Source organism: Bactrocera latifrons, unplaced genomic scaffold (genome assembly GCF_001853355.1).
Source record: "Bactrocera latifrons isolate USDA-ARS-PBARC rearing strain unplaced genomic scaffold, ASM185335v1 scaffold_32, whole genome shotgun sequence".
Classification (NCBI taxonomy): domain Eukaryota; kingdom Metazoa; phylum Arthropoda; class Insecta; order Diptera; family Tephritidae; genus Bactrocera; species Bactrocera latifrons.
In genome coordinates, this window is record NW_017536852.1 from 1,199,576 (window position 1) to 1,218,794 (window position 19,219).

Genomic DNA, 19,219 nt, shown 5'->3' on the forward strand with positions numbered 1-19,219 from the left:
TTCGTAAATCTAAATACAGAGTAGCAGTGGAAATATACAAAAAAAAAAAAAATAAATAAATTATATATATATATACGTAAATACTTACACAAAAAAGTATAAATTTGTTTTTAATCAGCAATGCAAATAATGAAAACGGCAATAATTATTTTTATTATACACATTTAAGTCAAAAATCCCAACCCTTTGTACATTTTATAAATTTTTTAATACTTTATTTTCACATTTAAGTTATAAATCCCAATTTCTTGCACATTTCATAAATTTTTAATACTTTTTTCACGTTTATTAAAGTGTATTTCATTATTGTCACTTTTTCTCTTAACTCTTACTAATTTCTTACAAACATCATTTTTTCAACTTTCAACTGCCTTTTACAATACATATTTAAGTCCAAAATCGAGACTGCCGCAACGGAGTACTACTACTTTACAAAAATTTATTGTTTTTTCTAACTTTTCCACTTAACCTGTTTTAATTGCTCATTTTTTCACTTTTCGCATGCCACATTTATATTCCACCAAAATTTTCAGCATTTGCCCATTCCGCTTCAGCAGCGCATTTGTTTCATCTTGTTTCTTATTACTTTCTTCCATAATATTGCATACACGATTCAGCAGATTTGTCGTTTGTTTTAGCATATCTTTGGTTTCCTTGACGTCATCCTTTAATTGCTCCACAGCGTTGACTATACGATTTGAAAATTTAAAGGATTTCACTATTGGTGTCACTCTGGCGCGTTTGTCTTTACTTGTGTCGTATTCCGCTGTTGCGTCGTTTACACTCTCCGCATTGTCAAGGTAATCGTCTCCTACGACATCATCAATGTCGAAAGGAAAATGTTCGCTAACATTATTGCTATCGTCATCTGCATTTAGTAGTTTAATAATATCATCGGTGTTGTCATCGGTATCATCAATTTCCTCAAAGACGTCATTCACATGCACATCATTTTGCTTATGCTGATCTTCTGTTGTTGTGGTAGATGTTTTGTCCGTAGTAGGAAAATCTTCAACTATATACTCTTCGTAGGCGTTTTCGTATGAAGCAGGTATTTTGATATTTTCTGAAACATCGGGCTGTTTGAATCATATAAGTATGATATTAGACGCATGTAAGTCAGTAATCTATGCATTTATTACTAACCTCGTTGTTTTTCTCTTTGGCAGGCGCCTTTCGAAAGTGTTTTCTTTTCCTCCCACGCGGCATAGTATATTGTCGCAAATCAACGTGCTGAAATTAATTCAAAATGCTATCATTAGCATAAAGAATGGGTTTGTTGTTATTTTAAACCTTTTGCCACTCTTCTTTAGGCAATTTAACGCCATCTGGTATATTATTCAACTCGTCTGCTATATTTTGCCAGAGACGCTGCCTCAGTGGTTCGTCATCTTCCGCGGTGTTGATAAATAAGAGCCTTTGTTTACCAACAAGTTCGTGCAGGAGCGTCAACTGACGATCTTTGGGATCCAAGTACTGCTTAGCGGTTTTTGGTTTAATAAATTGAATAGCATGTATCATATGAACTTACAGTGGCTGTCTCGTCGTAAGTAGTATCACTAGACATATCATCCTCTGTTACATTTATAATGAAATAGTCATCATCCGCGACTGTTATACAATAATAAAATGATATCACTTTACTAAATTCAAATATCTTTTATTTTACCATCTTTTATAATGCGCTCAATCTCTTCCTCGTAATATTTACCCGCATTCAAACGCCAAGAATTGTAGCTCTATTGTAACAAACTTCGCATTATTTAAATTAATTGTAAAAAAAAGTAATGTGGATGTTAATTTACCCGCTTCCAACCTTCAACGTCTTTCTCGGCACCTTGCATTTCATTGAGTTTTTGTGTTATAACCTGCCATATTCTTTGCCGAATACTCAAGTTTCTGCGTGTTAAACCTACCTTGTTGACTTCAATTAGCTTCAAGAGCACAGCCAGTTGGTCTTTGGTGCGAATCTATAGAGAAAAAATTAAGATTTGATCGATTTAGATGTCTAACATATAGCAAAGATCCGATTTATATTCGGAAGTTGGCGGTTTAACGTCTAAAAAAAGTGTCATTTAAATAAAGGTGGATTGCTTTCCGTGCGGCATTAAAGGAAATGCTCTGTACACTGGAAGTGTTTTTGAAGTTAGACGAAACCAGAAACTTTTTTACTTACCGCCATTTTACTTCGAAGGAAGGGCGTTTAAACCACTAGTAATTAAATAATTATTTTTATTTCTTTAAATAGATATTTCTTTTGTTACAAAGAATAATTTTAATAATTTTGTACGACCAATGTGCACAGGTGATTAACTTTTTTACGCACATCGGCGACACGGCCTACACAGGGTTGCTTTATGTGAATAGTACGAAAATATCTTCTTAATTATTATTAATTATTAAATTAATAATTAATTATTATCTTAACAATGCAATCATGCAGTTATTTATGCTTCTAGCATATTATTTATAACAATTATCTTATATGTAATGGTCGTTTCCTGTTTTTAAATATATCCCTAAAAAAAATTATGTGCTCATGATTTTTGTTTATAGGTGCCATTGTGAACTTTCTGGTGGCATAGAAGCAGCATTCGTTTCTTATCAAATAACAGTACAACAATTCTATAAATTTTTAAAGCTTTAATATTTTATTTTCAATATCTAAACAAATAAACATGTCACCTGCTTTTGACGACGCTTTAATTACCAAACACACTATACATCCTGGTAGAGAATACGTACCACTCAAACCGGGCACACGAGTCAAATTTCACTTTCAAACTAAAAGAGTTGACGATGGCTACACACTGGACGACAGCCGGAAAATGGGCCAACCAATGGAATTGGTGCTCGGTAAGAAGTTTAAATTGGAGGTTTGGGAAGTTATAGTACAAAAGATGGCACTCAACGAAGTTGCCAAATTTACAGTGCACAAAACGGTGAGTAGTGCACTACCTACACTTAACTTGGCTCTTACTAATAACATCATATATAGTTGGTCACCCAATATCCTTTCGTATCGAAAGTATTACGAGACGTGTCTAAGAAGGTAGAACAGCGCCGACACTGTTGCGCTATGACCCTACAAAATGAAGGTATTGGCTATAAGGATCTCGATGAGTTGATCTCCAAACCAAGTGATTTGGAATTCATCATCGAGTTATTTTCTATCGAGCAGCCGAAAAATTATGAAAAAGACCTTTGGCAAATGAACGACGAAGAAAAGATGAACGCACAGGAGGCATTGCGTGAAAAGGGCAATAATTTTTACAAAGAAAGAAATTATAAAGAAGCAGAGGAGTGTTACCGCAAAGCCGTCGGTATGATTGAACAGCTTATGACAAAGTGCGTAAACTTATTACAATTTATGTACATACATATATGTATATTTTGTGTGTTCTTTAAAAAAATTTTTTTTTTTATTGCAGAGAGAAACCTCACGATGTAGAGTGGTTGGCTTTAGCCGCTATCAAAGTGCCATTGCTATTGAATTATGCGCAATGTCGTCTATTAGATCGCGATTACTATGCGGTTATAGAGCATTGTACTGAGGTTTTGGATTTAGATAAAGACAATGTCAAAGCTCTGTTTCGCCGAGCTAAAGCACATGCTGGTGCGTGGAATCCAACAGAGGCACGTAGTGATTTCCTCAAAGCAGCCGAACTAGATACATCATTGACAGCTGTTGTGAATAAAGAACTACAAGCAATCGATGCAGAGCAACGTAAACGTGATGCTGAGGATAAATTGCGCCTACAAAAACTTTTTTAATTTGTACAAGTAGGTGAATATTTTTTGTGTAATACCTGAGTGTCCACGTTGTTTACTGCTTTGGAAGTGTTGCTTTATTTGACAGCTCTGAACAGTAAATGGAATATTAACAATGGTACTAATGTCTCTAAATGCACTAAGCTAGTCGCACAAAATGCTGTTGATGTTTTACATGTGAAATGAATGTAGAATAGTTTTAGATAGTAGTAATTGTTATTTTATTTCAAATAGTAATTGAAACATACACGAGTATTATGTGTATTCATTTAATAATGTAATTAGTACTTATATCAACTAACTGAGGAACTATATATAAAAAAATAAATGTATGTAATTATTTTATTTTTCTATCCTCTTATTTATTAATAATAAACAGTAAACCTTGAAGATTAGTATTTTTAAATTACTGTCTTACAACAATTAGAAATTACAAGATTTATCTTGTATTTATATTTACATCACATAGGTCTTAAACATAACAAAAACTTAATTCAAATTACACATTCGACCCTAATCAAAAATAGATCGTGGGATTAAAGTCTTATAACAACAATGATAACGATTTTACACCTGAGAAAAGAAAATATTGCTTTTCCAGATTAGATCGCTTTGTCAGAATAGCGTTAACGTTTATGTGAAAGAACAATTAGCGACTAGCATTCACTCAAACGCACTACATACGCGTCAGTCGCCCACTACCTCCGCCAGGTGCACCTTCCGCTTCACCACGCTGCTTACCATCATCTGTGCGCCAAATGAAAGGCTCCAAACGGTCTTCAACATCGAGAAAATTATTTATAGCTTCCAAATTGGCAATATTGTCATGTAGCAAGGAGTTACACCGACTCAGTTGTTGTGATATAGTACGCACTTTGGAGAATTGCTCGGCATAAGCGGCATACGTTTTCTGCATGTCCACAAACGAAGCAAATAATGTTGTTATGGAATTGCTAACAACTTTTGTACGTTCAACAAGATGATTTTGTTCTTGAGTTACTTGAGTGGCGCAAAGATTTAAATGTGTTTGCATGCGACTGCAAATATTCACCAAATGTTGCGCATTCAAGCGCTCTAACACTTCCTGATCTCGTGTGAAGGCTGCTGTTGTTATAGAATCACGTAGTACAGGCAGGAATTGTGGAATGTTACGCAAACGCGTCAAATCTGCATCCGTATCGTAGTCTGCGTCACGCGCGCCCGGTTTAACAATCACTATTGTACCAGAAGTAGATTGCGGACGCTTTGGTATAGCACCTGTGCCGAAAGATTTTCGTATACCTGCACTACGATTTATATTGTTCGCTTGTTGGTGACGACTATGTGGTTTGTTACGAATTTTCGGTGAGTCACCTATAGGACGATCTGTATAAGAAACGTAAGGCAAGTCAGAGCATACACTCAACGGTGGCGAAGGTGGTCGACTAAGCTCTACAGAGGTAGTGGGAGATGCAGTTGCTGTTACTGTCTCAACGATATGTTTACTGCCACGATTGGAACCAGCGCTGCTTGTGCTTTGTCGACCACTACGTCGTTTTGTACTCCCAGTGGGTGTGGCACTATGTGATTGCCTTGTATTGCCAAGTGTGATTTTTAAATCACTCTCAAATATTTCTCGTCCATCTGCCTCCGCTCGTTGCTGGGAATGCTCAGCTCCCATGTTACTATATGTTCGTGTAGTTATAAGCTTTATGACGCTTCGTCAAAGAACTTTGTTCTATTGATTTTTCGGTTTACGATAGGTGCAAACTAAATCTTACTTTGAACTTATAACGTGCTCTTGCTATACATATGTTTAACCAATTTGACACAAAATTATAATTATTTATATTTTTTACTGACACAAAATGTTTATTTGTTTAAGTATTTTAATTCGAATAAAATTCGCTTTCAAAACAACAATCAGCAAAACAACAACCAATACGAACAATTGTATTTGTTGTTTTTACGTGTCAGCTGCTTGTTAAGGGGAGGTTCAGAGTACTGCTTGCAATTGTAATTATAAATTCATTTCAACTATATTTTCTGAGCGTAAATAAAATATGTTGAAAAGGGTTGAATTAATAGCGTTTAATAAAAATGTGTTAAAGGTTTCCTCAGGCTTTATTGAAGTATTTTATATTTGCATATATATGTATAAACAGTGCAACAGTTTTTGTTTGTCTATTACTATTGTGAATGTGCCCGAAATCAGCTGAGTTTGGGTTTAGATAATGCTATTTCCGGCATTATTTCAATTTTAAAGGATGAAGTTTAAAAGCGTTAAAGTTTTTATATGGTAAAATAATAATAACACAATCTGTGTACATAACTATATGTTTTGTAAAGCTTGCTGATAGTTTTATTTTAGGTGAAGTCTCCAAATAAAGCTAATTTGATGGTTGAACTGGGAGAAACACAACAAAACAACTATACTTAAATCTGTGTAGTAATATAAAAGTATTATTAAAAGTATAGGTAGCTAGTTCATTTATACATTTTAATAGATTTCTTATTTAAATTTACATTCAGTAACATACGCAATGTTAATTATACATCTTTTAAAGAATAATAATTTATAAAAGCAAGTTTGAGAATAAAGCGATTGTGATGAGATGTTTAAGCTAACATTTACCGATTAATAAAAAATATGCAAGTCAATGTGTCAATTCGGTTGTAAATTTTATATTGAGTTCATTTAATATAATATACATGTTTATGGTGCTCATAAAGCGATAAAGTTAAGAGTGCAGTGCAAACTTTTCATTGTAATATTGCTCAAATTTCAGTAAATATTCTTTAATAAAGTTTTCAGAAAAACAAATATTATATAATTAAGTAATGGCGATTACTTAAAAGATGGACTCTTATTTATATAAGTATACATGCACATATATCTAAATTTTTATTAATCCAAACCAGTATACGCTTTTATTTTATTTATAGTTGGCTTATATTGAGTTTAAATTTTTGTTCCCTTTTTAGTGGTAGAAATTCTTACATTATACCAAGAAGAAAAAGATGCAACCAGAAGAAGCCAAATAATCGAATATGCAAAGTGACTTGCGGTCTTTAAACTCCTCGCTATGGACAGGTTTAATGCAAATATTTACATTATCAATATGGCTTTTTCAGATGAAGTTCATATAAACAGTATTTAAAATGCATATTCATCCTTGCACATATGTATATAAATATTATATATGTGTATGTGTTTATATGCAGGCTTTACTTTACGTATGCACTTGTATATATAATTTTTTACACATGAGTTGAGGCGTAAGTTACAAGCAAATGTTTTCCTACTTTTGTAATTAATACTTTTACTTAATGAGGTGAATAATATCAATTTCTATTAAAACGTGAAAGATGTTGTTGCGCGTGTGCATCGTCAAAGCTGCAATATAAATTTATTGATAAATATGTATGTTTAAGCAAGGCAGAAAATAAATCTCACTTAACTTATTCACTTTAGGGCGAGCACGGAAACTTGGAAATTTTTTTAACAGTTTTTTTTTTATATTAAAATTTGTAAATTTATATGTGCTACGTATTACCAAATTCAAATACGAAATATAATTGTGCTTAAAGTTGATTAGAAATGAATCAAAACAATAGAACAAATTTGTATACTTGAATGTCTACTTTTTGATTAGTTAGTTATTTGTTTCAATAAACAAATATATTACATACATATATAGACAAATGTGATATATATTTAGTAATAGGATACACTAGTTTGACACACCTGACTTATAATGTAAATGTATGTAAACTATAAATATGTGTAAACCATTAGATGTAAATATGTTTTAATCAAATCTACTCGTAAGTGCCTCTTTCGCGCTGTAAATAAGCGTTTTAATGTTGCGACTTTAGTGCAGTTGATAAAATAGCGGTGAATAGAACAAAAGTGCGGTTGTTGCAACGAAATCAAAGAAAAGTACTTAAAAATTAAAATTAATCAGCACTAAGCGCTTATTGAATTTACAACAAATACAACATGTCTAATGTAAATAAAGTTTCAATGTTTTTTCTTTTAAGTGTCGGCAGTATGTGAGCACTTTATTGATGGTGGTGATAAAAGCAATGTGCAACATGTGGCAAATAAATAAAATTCCTTAAAAATTTATTAATTATGGCAGTTTTGTGCACTTATATACATATATATTACAGTAAAAGATAAACAAATATTATGGCTCGCCAGTGTTTAATTTTTATTTTTGATTTATAAGATTGCATGTTTTTATAACAAAAAATTCTATTTTTTCTCTGACTTGGCAGAATTCAGTTAAGAAGTCTAAAAGATACAGTTCTGTTATTTTTACGTTGCATAAGCATACATATATACAAACCCGTGTAAAATATTTATAGATAAGCGCATGTTTATTTCGTGACTTTCTTCATCTTTTAAGTAAATAAATGCACTAAGGGTTTTAAGGTATCTGGCAATATTTATAACTATACTTATAGATTATTTGTTTTGAGAACAATTTTATTGTTTTACGCGTTTTATGGAAATTTGCAGTTGGCAAAAATAAAAAAAGAAATTAATTATGTGTAATGTGTGCAGTTTGTCATATTATTAATGAGTAGACGCCATATAAATAAAATAATAAAAATAAAAACAAAGAATAATAATAAACAAAATGTGTAGAACCAAAAAAAAAAATCTACTAAAGAAAATTATAATATATATGAAAACTATATATGTTTTTTTTAATTTAACAAAAAAATTATTTTGAGCTAAAAAATGTATTTTAATAATATTCACTAAAATTTGTTTTTTAGAAAGGAGAGACTACACGAAAAACCTCAAGACATATTCTGAAATTAAATGGAAAGGAAAAACGTGAATTCTTAAACTCGTTTGATCGCATATTCTCCGATGTAGATGGTAAGGATAGAAATTTGCCAGGAACTTACGATTGTTATAAGAGCCAGAACATTCGCTGAAACCGAAAATCAACACAATCACTTTGTCATGCCGTTTTAACCAGTTTCTTTTACCAGTTGTTTGTTCGATGCACCACTCGTCAATTTATTTCAGAAAAATTGTGTGAATTTTCGAGATAAGCCGATAAACCATAAATTTACAGACTATATCTTTTGGGCTGTAAACTTGTGTAATTTAATAACTGGCCATTCCCTCTCATCCACAGGCGTAGTTTGGGCGCGTGATGAGTACATTCCGCGTGCTGCGGAAGGGTTCAAAGCACTCGCGAACGCCGGTAAAAAATTCAGCTTCGTAACCAACAACGGCGTGCGAACCATGAGTGAATATGCACAACGTTTCAAAGAGCTTGGCATCGAATTTAATGCGGTTCGTCAACGACTGCCGTCTATTTTAATTATACTCATTATCTTATATATATATATATATACTTGTATATGTATTTTAGAGCGAATTTGTGTATCCCGCCAAGAGTGTTGTGCAATATCTCGATAGTATTCGCTTCAAAGGGCTCATCTACGTTATGGCAACCGATAATTTCAAGAACAGTCTACGCGAAGCGGGCTATGAATTTATTTTTGGTGTAAGCACACGCTTGTATAAAAAGAAACTTATTTTTTGTTTTACTTAATCAACACTTTCCCTCAATACCAGCCTTTGAAAATCATTAAGGAAACTTACAGCGAGTTAGCCAATCATATCTTCAGCGATGAGCCGGTGCGCGCCGTTATACTTGATGTTGACTTCAATATGTCTTCGTTGAATCTCATACGCGCACATCTCTTTCTGCGTCACCCGGATTGCATACTGATTTTAGGCGCCAGCGACAAATTCTTACCATTCGCCAAGGGCGTGGATATCATCGGACCATGTTCGTTTGCGCAAATCATCGCCGATTCCAGTAAGAAGCGTCTCATTACGTTGGGCAAGCCGGGCATAGAATTGGCGGAGATGCTGTTGAAGAATTTTGACATAAAAGAGAGGAAGCGCGTGCTTATGATTGGCGATATGTTGGAGCAGGATATTGGGTTTGGCTCGCAATGCGGCTTCCAGACGTTGCTTGTGCTGAGCGGTGGTTGTAATTTGGAGAAAATGCAAGCGGAAACCGATCCAGTTCATATACCAGATTACTATGCTGACAGTATGGGGGATTTCAATGAATTTTTGAAGGATTTCAAGAAGGCGGAAGTGTGAGTAGTGGTTTGTTATATACATTAGGGTGGTACTAAAAATTTATACTAAGATTCGTTGAATTTTAGCCACTTAATTCAATATATTTTAGCCCAAAAATGTAATTTCAGTGTATTGCAATATAAAAATAATTATTTTAACTATGAGAACCGCCCTAATAAATACTAATGAATTATCAGTTAAGCTTTAGGATTGTTATGAGACTCAAATATACTTTTAAAATGTATTCCGTTTTCATATATATATTTCGTATTATAAAACAAGTTGGTTTCAAGAAGATTGTGTTTTATTTATGACGTTTGCAGGCATTTTACTAAAATATTGAACAATAAAAGCAAGTTATATAAACAAACATGTATATATATACATGTAAAACTATGAAAGAAATCCATTCAAATCGGCCAAGCGTTCGATTACATAATCCGGCGTGTCTGTCTCAGTTAGCTCTGATTTCAAATCCTCTGGCGTTGTAGTGCCGGTGAGCACGAGCAGAGTTTGAAAACCACACACTTTGGCGAAGCTAATGTCTGTAACAATGCTGTCACCGATAAAGAGACAACGACTTGCATTCTTGATATTATGCTGCTTCATTATAATGTCGCGTAAGGCCATGCCAGGTTTGCCCAATATTAAAGCCTTACGCTGTGCAGTATTTTCTAGCACCGATATATATGGACCGGGTCCTTGAAAAAAGTGAAATATTTATTTATTTATTTGCGACAAAAGAAGGAAACTTGATATCTCAAACTTTAGTACGAAAGTATTCAAAAAATACTTTTTTGCTAACTTGAATGGGGGAGATACCTTCAAAATTTGCAAAAAATTAAATAAAAAATTTTCACTCTAATTAATAGAAAAAAAACTATTCAAAAACATTGTCCCGAAGATTCATTGGTTTACTCTGAAAATTTTCGAAGAAATAGGTCCCAGAACCACCTCACTCCAAGCAGCGGCTGTATAGTATCAAAACTTTGAGGCTCGTTTTCTCCAAATTAACTTTTTTTATCCGGCCATCAAAATTGCGAGCGATTTACTTTAACTAAAGCGTATTTCATAGACGATTTTATACCCAAGTGCGTGATAGAGCGCTTTTCCGAGAAAAATTACATTTCGACAGTTGCTTAACTATTTTGATGTCGAAAGACACAGATAAAAATTGCAGGTTTTTTCTTTTCAGATAAAAAGCCTAGCCAGGAAGTTGACGGCGAAAAAAAATGTCAAACAATGAAATCGTTACTAGAGGTATAGTATCCCTCCTTTGGCAGGTCTTTTCATTTCAATAAAGTTCGGTCATATACTACTTCGGTCGTATACTACTCATCTAACCTAATTTTTGTAAATTGAAAATTTTGGTAATCTTACCTACTTTTGTTATGTATGTATGTGCTTTTATGATATGATTAGTAGACGTCAGCTGAACCAAACAAATTCGGATTCTTTTCATAATTTTTATCGTATCGACAAAACTTTATTAATATTTCTCAACTCAGCTCGCCTGTTACAAAGCTAAGCTCGAAAAGAATATTCTACTTTCGTTTCATATTATAACCAACGAAGTCACCAATTTCCAAATAATAGTTCTCTAAAATCGATATTACAGTATAGTATACAAATAAATGTCATTTAACAAACTGTCGTCGACTAAGATTGAGATGTGAAGTTCTCTCTGGACGAACAAAAACAAATCTACGCCAATAAAGAAGAAGAATAAAATATTATTAGGAAGCCTTTACCTATAACATCCTTTCCGCCGACAGTGATGAGTGTGTCAGCTGCGCCGCCAATAAATAGGCACTCCGGATTCTTTTTCAAATAGCCATGGGCGCGCATCAACTTCGATGCCGTCAAATTGAAATCCACATCAATAATAACTGCCTTAACGGGGTCATCGCTGTTTATGACCGCACGCAAATCGTCCAAAGTTTCTACGTAACCGACGAGCTGGAAAAGTAAAGTGCACTTACTACACATATTTACCGAGACGTCGCATACAAATTGCTCACCTCTTCCACCACATCGAAGCCAGCATCACGGAGCAGCGACTTAAACGCTTCCGAAGTGAGACAGAAGATGAGACCATCAAATTGTATTGATTTCAAGTGATCGCAAATTGTCTGCGCTGGATGCACAATCTCATGCTGTGCGCGCGTTCCGAGAAAGAAAGACAAAATATGAATATCCATAATTTATACCGGCGCTTGGGCGAACACATTGTCACACTACCTTCTTCACCTCGATACCGAACCTTTCAAATTTTTTCAATTGCATATCAATGGGTACTATGCTATTGTTTGTGACATAAATGACTTCTTTGCCCTGCTGTTTGAGATAATCGATCGCTTCCGGTGAGCCAGGCAAGAGCTCATGTAGTGTCTGCCATATGACGCCTATTGATCAAAGCAGATTATTGGCATAATACATTGGGGTGTCACAATGATGTCCATATAGTGAAGGGTGTTTCAAGGTGGCTTTCGAAATATGTATTTTATGTTCCTGACTTACCATCGCAATCGCAAAGAATAACGTCGAAGGAGTCGAAAAAGTCTTGCTTCTGCTTCAGCGTCAGTTCATTGAGGTACTTGATGGCATTTGGATTTTGTGGATATTTCAACTCTGATATTAGCTCGGAACTCGATTTCTTAAATAACGAAAATAGAAAATGAGTAAAACTCTTAGTGGTGTCTTCAAATAAAAGCATATTAGAAGATTTACATAACAAAGTATCGTATCATCTAATGGACTTATGAAACTACTTATCTAGACAGCTCACAAGTATTGGAAAAGTTTTACACCTTAAGGAGCCTACTTCCTAACTTCTGGAGTAATCATAAATTTTTTAGTGAATTTTTTGTTTACGAAGATTCGAATGTGAATGGGGCAACCTTTCCGATTGCACATATTTTTTGGGTAATTGAAAGAAGATTTGCTTTCGTGGCCTCCTCCTTTACGCCCATTGTAGTTTACTTGCTAAACGCCTACGTCCGCTTTCAATGTAAAACTCCACAATATCGCTCACTTTAAGTAAGGTTAAGTTTGGTTAAGAGGCCGAGCCCAACAGGAATCTTACTTGGACGGTTTAGAACGTCGGTGCGATGTGGTACCTAAACCTCCTATATAATAGATCATAAAACCCTTACTTATCCGTGATGTGTCGCAGATTCGTCTCCCCGCGGTTCATCTTGGATATCACTACATGCAGCCTACGCGGCCTTACATCTAATATGGATCTCTCACTTTATAATTTAGAAATCAAGCTTCAATGAAAATATCGGAATAAAACTTTGTGTTCTCCTAGAAATGATTAAAATCGAACTATATGTTTTCAAGCTCCTAGACTTAATACTTCAGCGCCTGGCTTTGTACCGAAAATATAAGCTAAACTGTAAGATATCTTAATGAAATCGAGTGCATATCTTTTCCTAATTGCATTCTTCTCAATGAGGTGTCTGATGCTTTCTGCTCAGGGTGAATGACCGTAAAGAAAACTTTCCTTTACCTTTTATTATTGTTTTTACCGAGTTTAGAATAAGGATAAAGTCACGAATTTGGTCTGCTCGGTTATGATACCCACAAGATCGATTCAGTAACGGGGTAACGTTTTAGCTGATTTGTCGATTCAAAATTTTGCTATTAAAAAATATCCGGAGTGGTGTGGAAGAACCGCACAGTTTCAGTTTCCGTAGAACTGTAGCAACAAACTAGTTTCTTTATGAGCTCTAAGGCTGGGTGTCTCTTAGAGCAAGCAACTGAATAAGTCAGTTAATACTTTCGACTCAAGAAAAGTAACGCCGATTCACAGCAAGATTAGGTAGTAAGACCTAAGGTTAAGATAAGGTAGTTTCTACTCACTACATTTTCACATTTGAGAAATTCACTAATCCTGAAAGCACTTTTGTTTGCACACCAACCAGGATATTTGTTTCTCGGAACTCTTCTAAAAATCTTTTGAAACATTTCACTTGCACAGCCAGCTCATACCTCACTGTTAACTTTATGCTCCATTGCGCTTCGACACGAGTGCTCCGAACTCGATAACTGTGAATCTCTTCAAGTGAAAAGTAAAAACCGCTGCGCTGCGACACTGAACGCTTTTCAGTTAAAATGCGCTAAATTATTCAGCTTGCTTTACACGGGCACGACCCGACGTTAACTGATCTGAAAGCTGATAAAAATGTAACTGATTCAATCGCGTTGCACCGGGCTTGTCGGGGGAGTACTCATTACCCATTCAAATCCTCAGCTACCTACTATATATTACTCGTATATTTATGTACATATGTATATGCATATGTATGCATATAAGTGTTGCTGACATTACTTACATTTATTCATACCTATCGTAAGCCATTAGCGACAGCTTTTCCGCGTTGAGTCGCCTGGATTAAGACAATTGCTGGAAGACATTGAAGAGTATCTGTGCGATGGCATACAATTCAATTTAGGCATGACGTGCGCCCAACTGCTCTCCGCCAAGCTGCCTTAACTGCTGAGGGAGCGGTGTGAATTTTAGCGCGTTGCTGCTCTGCAAGACTCTGTCGCGAGCGATGATATGCCTATATTATGTTTACAAATATTACAAAATATTGTTGTCGACTACGAGCGTCGCGAAATATGTCCGAGTATTTTGAAGAGCAATTCACCTTTTGTGGCCTTATAGTGAATAGTTCTTTACAAGACCAACTAAATGCCACCGACTTGTATCTATTAGTATCATCGAAATCGCACTACGAGAGCAAAACAAACGCTTCGTGTTCTACTGTATCTTCTGCCTCGTCCTTAGTTTTTCCAAATGTTTCAACCATCCAGTAGGGTCCTTTGAGCTCAGTGAACAGTAGAATACCATGAGTTTTGAAGAAAATCGAATTGAAATGGTTTCAACAAAAACTTTGACGACACTGCAAGGTGCGTTCTTGGAGTTTTGAAGCGTTTGGTGCGCCATATTCGACATATTCGGCCCGAATATCACGAAGATGAAAGTTTGTTGCACGGTAATGCGCCGTCTCATCGATCGACGCTTGTGACCGATTATTTGACCAAAAATCACATTTTTACCATTAACCACACCCCTTATTCACCTGATATGGCACCGTGCAACTTCTTCCTTTTCGGAAAAATTAATTTGCCCATGAAAGGAAAGCGTTATGCAGACGTAAAGGCTTGCACTGGCATACTGGCGGCCAATGAGCTAAAACACTCGTTCGACATGCAAAATCTTCGACAAAAACTCAATCGTGGAAAGTTACTACAAAGCTTAAGCTCTGAGAGGTTTGTACATCCGAGATTTTCCAGGTTTTAATGCATGTGTTAGAGTCATCTTTCAATGATTCCACTAACACCTTTAAGGTCCTAAAATGGCAGGCATAAACGTCAATATTTTTTTAATTACAATATCAACCGCGAGTGCTCATTGTAAATATAATCTTTCAATATAATCATAATGTAAACAATTCATTTAATCATCCCTTAAACAAAACAGGTTCTTATCTTTGTTGGAATTGGTGTGGGTATTAGGTCTACTATTTGAGTATGTCGAAATAAAAATTGTTCGTGGGATTCTTGAGTAAATCTGTTATACCAATCATGTGTTATTGGCTTGACTAAGTACATGAAAATTTGTAAGTTACGGTTATCGGGTCTTAAATTTGCCCACTTGTTTTTAGGTTAATCAGTAATTCATAATATCACTTTGGTTACAGCCTCCGTAGTTAAAATCGAGGCTATTGTGTTTCGAATATTACATTCCGAATCAGAAGCATAAAATACCTCAGGATTTTTTTGCTGAAGTGATCTTACTTAGTCGCATCCGTGCCTTTTTTGTAGACCCGTTTTTAAATCGAAATTTGTCAGCTAGCAAATAAAATAGTGCAGACTAAAAAAATGCTTTCATTTCAATAATGAAAAAAAAATAATTTAAATATATTAGATTTTGAAGCAGTGCCGGTTCGACTCAAATAATCGAATCGATGGCTCTTGATGTTCAGCTACAAATTAGATGAAATCGATTTCGAGAGTAACTAGGTGAAGAGATCAGATTGAAGAAAAATACATGGATATGTTGAAAATTTATTTGAAAAGTGGAAGTTCCATGAAACCATTTCGAGGTTCCCTACATTTTAAAGAAACAACACAGAAACTTCAAATTTAATCCAGGAATATTTTCTATCATTCGAAAGGTATTATCTCTTTCAAATGTTGGCCGCAGTACGTCTCAGTTGGTCCATCCGTTGTGTACAATTTTCGATGACTCGTTCGAGCATTTCGACTGGTAACTAGCGAATGATATGCATGATGTTTCGCTCCAAGGCCTGAATCGAAGCTGGATTGTTCGCATAGACTTTACATATCCCCACTGGAACAAGTCTAACGGTGTGATATCAAACGGTCTTGGTGACCAATCGGGCGACCAAAAATGTGAAATTATCTGCTTACTAAAGTGTTCTATCAATAAATTCATTAAATGATGCGATGTGTGAGAAGTGACGCCGTCTTGTCGTCGACATCTCGAGCTTCAATTTTAGGCATCAAATAGTCGGTTATCATGGCGCGATTACGTTCTCACCGGTGTCATTTGTGTGTCTTTTTATTTCTGAAGAAATATGGACCAATGATTCCACCGTCCCACAAACTACACCAAAACGTTATTTTTTCTGGATGAAATGTCAGCTCTTGAATCACTTCAGGTTGCTCTTCGACCCAAATGAGGGAATTTCGCTTGTTTACATACCCAAAGAGCCAGAAATGAGTCTCATCGCTGAATAAAATTTGTCTCGAAAACGTCGAATCTTCTGGAACTTTTCAATAGCCCATAAAGCGAAGCGATGTTGCTTGGAATGGTTGAGCGGCTTCAGTTCTTACACAAGCTGTATTTTGTACTCTTTCAATTTAAGATCGACTCCACGGTCTTCGGATATGCTCTAAGCCACGGCTGCCAGATTTTCTTCACTGCGTGCTGGACTTGGTCTATTTGGACGTATATTATTCAATAATGAAGACTTGAAAGCCCTTAAACAATTGGCATATCATACTTTCTATATGCCGGCGGTTCGTGTACCATTCGCTCATTTGACTTTAGAATAGATCACACCAGCATTAATGAGGGTACAGTAATAAAAAAAAAAAAGTTAAGACCTTAAAAAAACTTGTGTCCTGTATGTACATATGTATGGCCTCTAAGAATTTGTCATCCGGATATATTATTCCTTAACCCCATAGTGATGAATTTCCGGCTCTCTGGTCAATTTATATCGCAATTATAGATTAGGATTTTATTTTTATACATACATACGTATGTGTGCTAAAATTGGGTGCAACCGGTGTTAATCTTTCCCATAATCTTACCCTTGTTGCTATTGTTGCAAATTTATTAATTTTGTTTTATCAAAGAAATTTCGCTTTCGAACGCTTCCAAGTGCTATTTCGTATTAGTTTATTTTCATTTATTTATATGTACTTGCATACATACATATGTGTATGTTCATGTACATTATGTATTGTACATATAAGGTACTGTTTGGATTGTATTACTTGCGTTTCATATGTGATGCCACTTAAAGAATATCGGCGAATAATGCAAATGCATTCAATCACTTGTTTGTGTGTTTATTTACATGCGTACATATGTACATATGAATAGAGGAATATGTGTTGTGTAAATAGAAACATAGGTATATATGTACATATGTATATTTAGAACATATTTACGCTTTCCACACATAATAATAAAATCTCATATAAAATATACAAAAGTTCGTAAATAATTTTCAAACATTTAACAGTACATACATATTTCATAATAGCATAATTACATAACGAGTATGCACCCATACATACATATGCGTGTATATGTATGTGTACATATATATAATATATAGATAGAATCTGGTAAATAATGTCTTAGTGTTGTAGTTGTAATTGTATGTGAATAGGTTAGTTTTGTTAACATTGAAAGAGAAGTGCAATTTGATAGGTACACGAGTTGTTTGTATGTATTATGTATTTATGTATATTAGGGTGGTTAAAAAAAAAATATTAATGACGCATTTATGGAATTCATGTACTCACTATATACATACATACATATAGAATATATCCATATCCCTGAAAGACAGGATTTTAAATTGTATTTTCAAAGGTGTTGTTTTTAATTTTCTATGTCGCGCATTTCAGCTTATTTTTTGTAGTAAACAAAAACAATAAAAAGGAAACAAAGTGTAACAAAATTTGAAACTTCAAAATTTCAAATTATGCAAAAAAAATTTACTTCAAATACTTTTTTATATTAAGAACAAAAAAAAACAAAAAATTGTGCCAAAAAAAAATTGGAAGATTCAAAAAAAAAATAAGAATAATAATAAAAATAAATAAAATAAAAACAAAAGAGTATCAAAAAAATTTTGAAAATTCAAAATATCCCAAAAATGTGCTTCAGATGAGTTTTTATATTAAAAAAAATGTCAAAAAAAAAATTTCAGAATCGATAAATTCAAAATATTCAAAACATGTATTTCAAATGATTTTTTATATTAAAAAACACAAAAACAAAAAAAGAAACAAAACAGTATCAAAAAAATTTTTTTTAATGGAAAATTCAGCAAATTTTAATGTTTTTTGTTTAAAAATGTTTATATTTAACAAAGAAACCTGGGTTGAAATAAAAGAGTTAAACAATACCGAAAGAAAAGAGTAAACATACAATGTGTTCTTAAATATTTATTCTCTCTTGTGAAATGTTCCGGTTCAATATTTAACAACTCCGGTGATAACTCTAGTAGCTCAAAAATTCTATCGAACTTTTTGTGATAAAATCACTAATATCTTTTGGCCAAATCATATCAAGTTTGGTTTTCGCTAAAGTGATTTGGTTTTCATAAACTTTGTGCTCAAATTTTTTCGAAGCTTTAACGATGTTTATAAAATTTCTATTCTTTTTTTGAAAAAATTTCGACACAGGTGGATTTTTAAGGATATTTTATGCTCTACAATAAACCGCTACGTAACAAATTTGAACTTAAACGGTACGAAAAGGCTTTTTCGACAAACTTATGACACCTTTTAATATGAAGGCTATTCTAGATTAGAAATTCGAAGAAATTGGAAATTTATTTATTTCGTGGATCGATAGTTTAGATATTAAAAAATATCTGCCTAAAAGGATTTTTCACAATTCAAATTATTTCTGAAGTTACAGCGGTTTTAGTGTCGTGGTAAACTTTAAATGCATTTTTTCTACTCTTCCCTACTTTTTTCGTTGCAGTTGCCACAATATCTCAAGTTTTAATAAGCCGATTTGCTTGAAATATGGCATGAATCTTTTTTTACTGCAGA

At 34.1% G+C, this 19,219-nt stretch overlaps 5 protein-coding genes across 9 annotated transcripts; 2 read left to right on the top strand and 3 right to left on the bottom strand.

Annotated features, from left to right (window-relative positions):
• Positions 1–130: 130 nt before the first annotated feature.
• Positions 131–2,287, bottom strand: LOC108971020. The gene is made up of 7 exons (XM_018936784.1): positions 2,177–2,287; positions 1,806–1,970; positions 1,670–1,739; positions 1,532–1,611; positions 1,294–1,476; positions 1,147–1,233; positions 131–1,079 (listed from the first exon to the last, which is right to left on the bottom strand). The coding sequence occupies exons 1-7, from the start codon at positions 2,180–2,182 to the stop codon at positions 483–485; spliced, it is 1,188 nt and encodes a 395-aa protein (XP_018792329.1). The 5' UTR covers positions 2,183–2,287; the 3' UTR covers positions 131–482.
• Positions 2,288–2,593: 306 nt separating this feature from the next.
• On the top strand, positions 2,594–6,825 carry LOC108971024 (AH receptor-interacting protein). Of its 3 annotated transcripts, none has more exons than XM_018936791.1 (4): positions 2,594–2,942; positions 2,999–3,348; positions 3,432–3,783; positions 6,736–6,825. In XM_018936791.1, exons 1-3 carry the CDS (start codon positions 2,679–2,681, stop codon positions 3,772–3,774), a joined length of 957 nt encoding a protein of 318 aa, XP_018792336.1. In that variant the 5' UTR covers positions 2,594–2,678; the 3' UTR covers positions 3,775–3,783; positions 6,736–6,825. The 3 variants fall into 3 exon arrangements, with proteins under 3 accessions (XP_018792336.1, XP_018792337.1, XP_018792335.1); XM_018936792.1 differs by lacking the exon at positions 6,736–6,825 and adding an exon at positions 6,111–6,126; XM_018936790.1 differs by lacking the exon at positions 6,736–6,825 and having other exon boundaries at positions 3,432–4,054.
• LOC108971023 lies at positions 4,135–5,614 on the bottom strand. The gene has a single exon (XM_018936788.1). The coding sequence runs from the start codon at positions 5,429–5,431 to the stop codon at positions 4,448–4,450; it is 984 nt and encodes a 327-aa protein (XP_018792333.1). The 5' UTR covers positions 5,432–5,614; the 3' UTR covers positions 4,135–4,447.
• Positions 6,826–7,556: 731 nt separating the features above from the next.
• Positions 7,557–10,172, top strand: LOC108971025 (pyridoxal phosphate phosphatase). Its single transcript, XM_018936793.1, has 5 exons — positions 7,557–7,762; positions 8,542–8,647; positions 8,913–9,073; positions 9,153–9,287; positions 9,359–10,172. The coding sequence occupies exons 1-5, from the start codon at positions 7,754–7,756 to the stop codon at positions 9,896–9,898; spliced, it is 951 nt and encodes a 316-aa protein (XP_018792338.1). The 5' UTR covers positions 7,557–7,753; the 3' UTR covers positions 9,899–10,172.
• Positions 10,173–10,193: 21 nt separating this feature from the next.
• LOC108971021 (4-nitrophenylphosphatase) lies at positions 10,194–14,054 on the bottom strand. Of its 3 annotated transcripts, none has more exons than XM_018936786.1 (6): positions 13,874–14,054; positions 12,398–12,533; positions 12,119–12,282; positions 11,899–12,033; positions 11,629–11,836; positions 10,194–10,578 (listed from the first exon to the last, which is right to left on the bottom strand). In XM_018936786.1, the coding sequence occupies exons 1-6, from the start codon at positions 13,895–13,897 to the stop codon at positions 10,271–10,273; spliced, it is 975 nt and encodes a 324-aa protein (XP_018792331.1). In that variant the 5' UTR covers positions 13,898–14,054; the 3' UTR covers positions 10,194–10,270. The 3 variants fall into 3 exon arrangements, with proteins under 3 accessions (XP_018792331.1, XP_018792330.1, XP_018792332.1); XM_018936785.1 differs by lacking the exon at positions 13,874–14,054 and adding an exon at positions 13,745–13,866; XM_018936787.1 differs by lacking the exons at positions 10,194–10,578; positions 13,874–14,054 and adding exons at positions 11,330–11,561; positions 13,745–13,866.
• Between the last annotated feature and the right edge of the window lie 5,165 nt (positions 14,055–19,219).

Excerpts from the sequence above, each read along its gene's own strand:
- LOC108971020 (XM_018936784.1), bottom strand. Across the intron at positions 1,740-1,805 it reads ACGTTGAAGGTTGGAAGCGG|AGCTACAATTCTTGGCGTTT; the intron begins GTAAATTAACAT and ends TTGTTACAATAG. Across the intron at positions 1,234-1,293 it reads CTAAAGAAGAGTGGCAAAAG|CACGTTGATTTGCGACAATA; the intron begins GTTTAAAATAAC and ends AATTAATTTCAG.
- LOC108971024 (XM_018936791.1), top strand. The coding sequence starts at position 2,679 with ATGTCACCTGCTTTTGACGACGCTTTAATTACCAAACACACTATACAT. Across the intron at positions 2,943-2,998 it reads AATTTACAGTGCACAAAACG|TTGGTCACCCAATATCCTTT; the intron begins GTGAGTAGTGCA and ends CATCATATATAG. Across the intron at positions 3,349-3,431 it reads ATTGAACAGCTTATGACAAA|AGAGAAACCTCACGATGTAG; the intron begins GTGCGTAAACTT and ends TTTTTATTGCAG.
- LOC108971023 (XM_018936788.1), bottom strand. The coding sequence starts at position 5,431 with ATGGGAGCTGAGCATTCCCAGCAACGAGCGGAGGCAGATGGACGAGAA.
- LOC108971025 (XM_018936793.1), top strand. Across the intron at positions 8,648-8,912 it reads CATATTCTCCGATGTAGATG|GCGTAGTTTGGGCGCGTGAT; the intron begins GTAAGGATAGAA and ends TCTCATCCACAG. Across the intron at positions 9,288-9,358 it reads GCTATGAATTTATTTTTGGT|CCTTTGAAAATCATTAAGGA; the intron begins GTAAGCACACGC and ends CCTCAATACCAG.
- LOC108971021 (XM_018936785.1), bottom strand. The coding sequence starts at position 13,849 with ATGTTTCAAAAGATTTTTAGAAGAGTTCCGAGAAACAAATATCCTGGT. Across the intron at positions 12,034-12,118 it reads TCGGTATCGAGGTGAAGAAG|CATGAGATTGTGCATCCAGC; the intron begins GTAGTGTGACAA and ends ACGCGCGCACAG. Across the intron at positions 10,579-11,628 it reads CGGCGGAAAGGATGTTATAG|GACCCGGTCCATATATATCG; the intron begins GTAAAGGCTTCC and ends ACTTTTTTCAAG.